Below are 8,216 nucleotides of genomic sequence, written 5' to 3'. Positions count from 1 at the left end.
AGGGGGCTAGATAAAAACACTATTGAAGTATCAGCATATTTCATAGTGCTATAGCCATAACATCTGACTATTGTCTAAGCTTTAGTCAAGTTGTTATATAGTTAGACTAACTATAGGGGGATAGATATTGAAGTGTATATCATAGAGCTAGCCATAACCTTTGATTATTGTTTGAGCTTTAACTAAGTTGTTGTTACATAGGTGACTGTAGGGGCTAGACAGAACAACTATTTAAAAATGACAAGTATGAGGCGGTCTTTTAAATAGTTAGTCATAACCTCTGACATGATCAGACTGGAGGGTTTGTGACTGTGGGGTAGCTACACATACAACCGTCATACAAAAAACAAAGTTAGCTGATGATAACTGGCTAGCTAACTAGCTACCTGATGCTAACTTGAGGTAATTTTTAATAGGTCCAAATATTTTTATTCAGCCAACTATTATTTGATGGAAAAACAAAAGATTTGATGTTCAGAGAAAAAAAAAAAAGGTTTGCGTTTTACCCCACACACTATGTTTGAGAAAAAAATTGTCATTCTGAAAATATAATTTTATTTTTATTAAATAACATACTCTCTATCTACAGGCCCAACTGTTCTCATTTTATAACTGTGATGTTCTGCAAAACAACAAGCTTTAAAACACTTTTTTTTCTTACTGTGAAATCCATTTTCTCTTCGGTACATCACCAGTGTAAGCTTCATGGTGAAAACTTCTGATCAATCTTGTCAACGTAGTCCATAGTTACAATAAAAATGTATCTTTACTTTATCTTGTGGTTATTTTGGGAAAACAGTAGGGGGTCGTTTTCCCCCACTCTACCCCTGTCAGAAAATTAATGTGCACCATATCCAATAGACAGCACCAGTGATTATAATTGGTTAGATTTGCTTAATTTGCATCTGGTGAACACACGTGGGTGGGGCTTATAATAGATGATCATATGCAAATATATTTGTCCATATGACATCACAGATCCCACAATATCTAAACGAGCCATTTTTGGAGCTTTAATAAATGCTTTATTTATAACGAGGAAGATATTTTAAGCTATGAAACCTGCAGGATGTTTAAATGGTACAAACACTTTTTATATGTCAAAACCTCAAAAAATCTTATGTCATAACCTGTTTAATTACCTTGGCATTTAAAGTCAACAGAAAACTGCACTCTTGCTCATTACTTGCGCAATGGGACATAGATTCCAAGTGAAACAGAATATTCATGCAATGATAAAAAAAGAGCAAGATTTGATTTCTTCCACTAGGAACAGATTTGACCATGAAAGTGTCAGAGAAACAGTCTGAATGTGAGTTTACTGTGGATTGTGGAGAACTTTTGAAACACCACACACTTTTTGACCATAACCAAGGCCAAAGGAAAGACAGTTTTTACTAATTTACTAGTAACAAACTGTAATTTCTATTTTATAAAACATCTTTGAAAGCAAACCAATGTATGTAAAGGCTGTCAGGCAGTCAGGAAGGCTGTTTTCCTTACCCAATTTCAACTATTAAATACAAATACTGTTTCAGCAGCAAAATATCTTCAAAATCATCTTTCAGTATCTTCAAAATCAAACATTATTTGTGTCTGAAAAAAATTAAAAATAAAAAACCTGTAAAGAAATTCAAAGGAAAAACAAAAAAGTTAAGCAATAAAGTGTTCCGAAAATGTCCTCCCATTCGGTTTTGTTTCTAAAATGGTGCTATAATGCTACTGGTCAATCACATTTTTTTACAGTTATGTAAATCACAACATAGGAACATTTTGTCAGCCATTTAACGACATTAAAAACAGGCTTATAAAAATTCAAATGCATGATCTGTAGCATATGCATTATAAGAACTTTTACATGATCTGACCACGAGTTATTTTAATATGAACAATAAATATTTCAGAAAAGCTTATGTAGAATGGTTTTAAATCCCTGAAAGAGGGTACACCATCATGGAAATGTATACTGAACATGCTAAAATGCCTTTAAAAAACATCTCTTCTGGATGTCTTTTCTCTGTGTTAAATTTTGGAAAGCCAAAGAAAGAAAATGAGATCGATAAAATGGAATCTCTAATGTTTTCTATGCTTTCATGCTATGAAAGATAATAGAGCAATACTTTGTCAAACTTCAAAACAGCCTTAAACTTGATTCCTCATAATGGCTGAACTGAGGCAATGAAAACACCTCCAGTTTTGGCCATCTTCAAAAAGCACATATATATCATAAATTACTATGAACAATAATATGGAATATGTATCAAGGATTGTGACGTTAAAAACAAAGGCAGGTAGTCACAGTCAACATATACTGTATCTCAAAGTATCACAACAAATGTGAGCAACAAAATGTAAATGCAGTAGTAAATAAACAGGTATGATATAACACACTATTCTCGCTCACTATACGTTGCTGATTTAAAACAGATGTAGTATTTATTTTGTTATCAATGATTTATGCATTAATAAGTAAATGCTTGCCATCCAAAAAGTTAGTCTTTGGGCATCAATTCCAGATGCTTTGTGTTTTTGCTTGTGGGTTAAAAACGACAAAAAAACAAGCATAAAAAAGTAACACAAGAAATAAATCATTATAAATTGCTGTTCATTGATATTCTCAAAATAAGGATGTGTTCTGTCTCATCTCCAATGCCAAAGCCTCTTATATCAGGCTGCTGTTGCCGTCCTGTGGAGCAACTGCATCCATGAGGCCAGTCCCTGATCTCTTATCATCTCCAAGAGCTCAATTATGTTCCTCCATGAAAAATATTGACCATAGCGAGGGCTGTCTGCACCCTCATTCGACCTGCATACTGAGGACAGTCAATATTAACCAATATTATTGAGATGCCGTCACTTGAGGGACTGTAAAGTCATTTAAACTCTTCTGGTTCTTGAAGAACTTCAAGGCTGGGAGAGATGTTTCCTCTTGAGTTTCTGAAGCATTCCCTGTTCCTTTAAAAATAAAAGGGGATATGATGCAAAATTCTTGTATTGGCACCAGTGGGTTGGTCCAGCATGCCCATGCAACATTCCCCGAGCACATTACAGGCATCCTACGGTGAACAATACTGTCATTTTATGCTCCAGGAATAATAAAAAAAAAAAAAAAAATATCTGGATTCAATAACCCAAATGGACACCAAAAAAGCAGTATCCACTATTTGGTCCACAATTTCCGATAAAAAAGGTTGAAAAAATAACACTGATGAATGTTCATCGAAGTCTCTTGTCTTTATAAAATGTAAAAATATTTAAAAAGTGAAAAAGCTGTATGAAATTGCAATATATATCACATCAATATGTACAGACGACATGCCTCAGGTTACACATCACTGCAAAAGAACAACAAACAAATTATATTAGTGATGAGCAAAGCCAAATCCAAAATAAAAATTGTGTACAAATGCCAATGTGGCATGTGTACTGATGCACACTGCAGTCAATTCATTTAAATAGCCAGTTGTTAATGTTAAAGTCACATATGTGAACTGTACAGACATGGTTATGGAATATTCATGTATCATATATGCTTTTTTTTTTTTACTGACCTTGTGCCAGCAACCTGGTATTGGAAATCCATCAGGACCCTTGAATGTAAGAAAAAAAAATGGGTGTAAGCGCAAAGAATCCATTTTCAACTGTATTGCAGTTTAAATGAACAAATTCATGTGTTAAAATGGTTTTAAAAATTATCAATTTGAATTTTCACAATAGTCTGTAAGCATACACTGCACACAAAATCCTAATAATACTTTATATTTTTTAAATAAATATGTAGACTTCAACCTAAAAACTCAAACTCCACAAAGGATCACAACACCACAAAAAAAAATAAAAAAAATAAATGCATGCTTGCAACACTCATCACAATAATGCCGTGTTATGGAGTAACACTAATAAAATATGAATGAGATTTTGCTTGACAAAGTTACAATGTTTCTCATCGATCTTAGTTAATATTTAATAAATCAGTTTGGGTTTTATAAACCTTGAATAAACACGAATGATCTCTAATTGTAATCTCTATTGTGTTGCATATACACTACCCTTTCAATGTTTGGGTCGTAAGATTTTCGAATGTTTTGAAAGAAGTCTTTTTGCTCACCAAGGCTAAAAACAGAAATATTGTCAAATATCAATACAAAGTAAAAGAGCAATTTTTTAATGTAATTTATTTCTGTGATGCAAAACATCATCATTACTCCAGTCTTCAGTGTCACATAATTCTTCAGAAATCATTCTGATATGCTGTTTTGCTGCTCAAGAAAACATCTTATAATCAAAGTTTAAAATCGCTGCTCTGATTCTTAAAATAAACTAAAAAGTTCAAAACAGATTCACGATTCTTTGATGAATATAAAGTTCAAAAGAGCAATTATTTGAAAAAGAATGTGTTATAGTCACTTTTGATCAACTTAATGCATTCTTTCTGAATAAAAGTATTAATTTCATTCAAATAAATAAATATTACTGGCCCCAAACATTTGAATGGTAATGTACCAGTATGTACATGGCAGACATAGGACAGTTTTAAAGAAGTAGTTAAAAGGCGAAAGCAGAAAGTGTCAGAAATCTGCAGGTATAAACAGAGCAGAGAGAGAAGCAGGCAGATATACTGTACCAGTGGGCAGGGGGCCTCAGGGGCCGGCTGCCCCGTTTCCACTGCCTCTTTTTTACATCCATCAGCTCCCTGTCAGCGAGAGCACACATATACAATATACACTGCCATAATGACTAAAAACAAACAAGACACACACAATCACGCTAGAGAGACCAAGCAAAGAGAAACTGAAGCAGAACATCAGCCTGTAGAAACATACAGAAGAAAGGTGAGGAAACGTGGAAAAGGGAAAAAGATGTCTGTGAAATATTGGTGTTCCCAGATGGGCACACTTTGTTGTTCCTGACAGAATTACCCGGTATGTTTTTTACCAGATTTTCAGCAGTATGAATCTGTAACACATCACCAGGTATAAACATGAAAAGTAGCTGTAACACGCACCACGGGACAGGGCTGGTCAAGACCCGGCGGCCCCTGTTCGCCTTTCTTTCCCTTGAGCCCTCTCTTTCCAACAGGACCGCGATCTCCCTGTGAACAGGAGGATCAACAAGATCGTTTTAAGTAAAGGACTATGTACAGTCAGTAGATGAATAAATTACTGGTTTTTGAACATGTATGAAAGCTTCATTGATTATCTGAGGTAAATGTCATATAGTACCCTGTCTCCTTTCTCTCCACGATCACCCCTGTCTCCCTTAATGCCAGGAAAACCCTACAGTAAATGAAAATAAAAATGACGCTGGAAAACTTCCATTGAAAAACAAAAGATCAGTCCTTAAGATGTATGTACAGTAAGAATGAATGAATGAATAAATCCTGCTTACATCTAATCCAGCTTCCCCTTGTTTTCCCTGTGAAAGAAAACAAAAATACTTTTAGCTACATTTATATTTTATGTGTGTCTAATGTAATGTAATATTATTTTACAGTTAGGTTTAGCAATTATTTCTGACATTTATCAAATCAAATCAATTCATAAAGCACTTTAAAAACCAGAGTGGTTAAAAAAAGAATACTGAAAAAATGAAATAGAGATAAAAAAGAATAAAATAAAACACCACAAATACATCTGCTCAAACCCAATTGTCTTTAAAAATAGTAATTATTTGAATTTATGATTTGATTTACCTTTTCACCCTTTGTGCCGGGAAGACCAACTAATCCTGTTGCTCCTGGGGGCCCTTGAGAACCCTGAAGGCCCTATAAAACATAATAATAGGTATAAAACGTTGGATATGGTATGGTTATGGCTTACAGATGTTATGAGTATGGAAACCACCATAATCACAACATCCACAGGCCAGTCTTACATGTTTGTGAATATTGCTTTTGTTTTTAAATCCTGGACTAATGCATTATGGGATTAGATGTGGTCTCACTTGTATTCCTGCAGCACCAGTTTCTCCCTTCTCTCCTTTAATACTCTCCCCTGAATCACCCTATGAGAGATTCAATTCAGCGTTAGACTGATACAATGCATGGAGTATGATTTTACTGGATATCTCAATTTATTAGGAAGTTTAAAGTAGTTAAGTAAGATTTATGATGACGTGTGTTTCATGTCAAGACTAAAAGTTTGAATAAAATAAAATAAACACCTACTTTTTGGCCTGGCAAGCCACGATGACCCTAAAACACAAATAATATCTGTCATAATCTTTGAATGATGTTAAGATATCACTCTTAAGTGTCAAGACATTGCAGATAAATGGCAAAAAAAAATAAGGGAGAATGTATGGTCAGGTTAAGTTATCAAATTAACTAAAAACGCAATATCATACATATCTAAAATGTGCCTCACCATGTATCCAGGTGGTCCTGATGGACCTGGAGGCCCTGGTGGTCCAGGCTGTGAAATCATCTGAACCTGTAGACAGTCATAAAACCACAGCTAAAGATAACTGTACTCTTAATACTAGAATATTAATAAATAAAAAATAAAAAAAGTGGGTGCAATTGTACTGACCAGATTGTCTTCTAGTATAGAGTCTCCTTTCTCTCCTTTCTGCCCATCTATTCCCTATATCACATTTGATTATAAATGATAATATGACAACAAACAAATGAGAAGATGTAATAGATTTATCACTTTGAATACTTACGGAGGGACCAGAAAGGCCCATTTCTCCTTTCTCCCCCCTCTCTCCAGGTTCACCAGGCTCCCCAGTGTATCCCTTGTCACCCTGAAGATCAAATCAATCCAAATATTGATTAGCAACTCATCTGCATGAACCTCAGAATAGCTCATATACTGTAGGTTCTATATAGGTGCATGTCCTTGCAAAACTTTGTAGATTTATATAAAATAAAAATAAAACAACTGATATTCTTCTAAATGAGCTGAACCAATTATCACCTTTTCACCATCAACCCCAGCAGGGCCAGGCAAGCCAAGTTCGCCCTGTTTGGATGAATGAAACACACAGAAGTTTAGAATTGATATTTTTCCTGATGCTATTCATTCGATCATTTAGTTCTAGCACAAGCTTTGTGTGGCTTTAAATACAAAAATAATTTTTTAAAAACACTAACTGAGCCACTCATTAGGAGTTCCGAAGATTTCGATATTCACCTTTGAACCTTCTTTTCCAGGTGGTCCCGGGGGTCCAGGAGGGCCAGGTGGTCCCTGTTAGTTAAGCAAGAGGAACTGACATAATTAAAGCTTATAAAATGGTCTTTTTGCAAAACCACTTTCCATTTTGAGAACCACAAACCTCTGATAGACCTCATTTTACGACTGCTATAAAACAGGAAATGTTGTTCCAATATAATTCTTCATGTGAAATCTTGTGGAGTATGAAAACAACATCCTGAATGATACTTTACAATGTTGATGGCATTCTTTGAAGGAAATATTGCTGTTCTTTAGACTGATACAAACCATCATTATGCCTGACATTTTTGCATTTCCTTGTCACCATATTCAATGTATCTGTCACGCTTCGTGGTTCGATAAACATTTCAGACTGATTATACTTTTGATAGAGATGACCACAAAGCCTTGCAATTGTCCAAAATGATAAAAGTCCTAATTCTTCCTCCTATTTGTCAATTGCAATGTGACAAAACACAGAATTTCAAAGAATGGCATCGTCTAGAACATGTAAACAGACATTATAAATGTAACCACAAGAAACATTCACTAAACAACCCAGATCCACATTCTCAGTACAAGAACAACAACATTTGCAACTGCATCTAATTTCCTAAAATATGTCTTGGTACGTTACATAAAGCATACACGTTTCAAAGCACACTTATTTTAATTACTTTTTACATTTAAGTTTGCTTCACACCATTTTACAACATAATGTTGCATGCACGCTACCAGCGTTGTTTATAATATTTATATTGAATTATTGAAAATTAATCTTGAATAATCTATTTTGAATTAGCATTATATGCTGAAATAATAATGAATTGTTTTGAATTCAAAAGCACACACAGTGAGTATTTGTTAAAGAATAATTAGGCTGCACATTCAACTAAAATAGCAAAAAAAGGCAACTCATGCTACAGTACAGTTACCGAGACACTGATGGTTTTGATGGCCTGCCAGAAAAAAAAAAATCAAGCCTGACTGATATTTCAGAACATTTCATGGCATTTGGTTTTAATATAACCATTCATTTATAGTCATCTGTTGTTTACA

The 8,216-nt window shown here is 34.4% G+C and overlaps 1 protein-coding gene across 1 annotated transcript in view; it reads right to left on the bottom strand.

The window, feature by feature from the left end:
• Positions 1-1,007: 1,007 nt before the first annotated feature.
• The window catches only part of LOC306883158 (uncharacterized protein), a 133,235-nt gene continuing 126,026 nt past the window's right edge, over positions 1,008-8,216 (bottom strand). Inside the window, exons 18-30 of the mRNA XM_079438276.1 lie at positions 7,137-7,190; positions 6,921-6,965; positions 6,667-6,747; positions 6,531-6,584; positions 6,366-6,431; positions 6,167-6,193; positions 5,944-6,003; positions 5,693-5,764; positions 5,389-5,415; positions 5,223-5,276; positions 5,006-5,092; positions 3,552-3,590; positions 1,008-3,335 (exon numbers count right to left, since the gene is read on the bottom strand). Coding sequence (XP_079294402.1) covers positions 3,333-3,335; positions 3,552-3,590; positions 5,006-5,092; positions 5,223-5,276; positions 5,389-5,415; positions 5,693-5,764; positions 5,944-6,003; positions 6,167-6,193; positions 6,366-6,431; positions 6,531-6,584; positions 6,667-6,747; positions 6,921-6,965; positions 7,137-7,190 — 669 coding nt within the window. The 3' untranslated portion in view covers positions 1,008-3,332. The remainder of the gene's footprint in view (positions 3,336-3,551; positions 3,591-5,005; positions 5,093-5,222; positions 5,277-5,388; positions 5,416-5,692; positions 5,765-5,943; positions 6,004-6,166; positions 6,194-6,365; positions 6,432-6,530; positions 6,585-6,666; positions 6,748-6,920; positions 6,966-7,136; positions 7,191-8,216) is intronic.

Source organism: Barbus barbus, assembly GCF_936440315.1.
Source record: "Barbus barbus genome assembly, chromosome: 17".
Classification (NCBI taxonomy): domain Eukaryota; kingdom Metazoa; phylum Chordata; class Actinopteri; order Cypriniformes; family Cyprinidae; genus Barbus; species Barbus barbus.
This window is presented reverse-complemented; position numbering and strand designations above follow the sequence as displayed.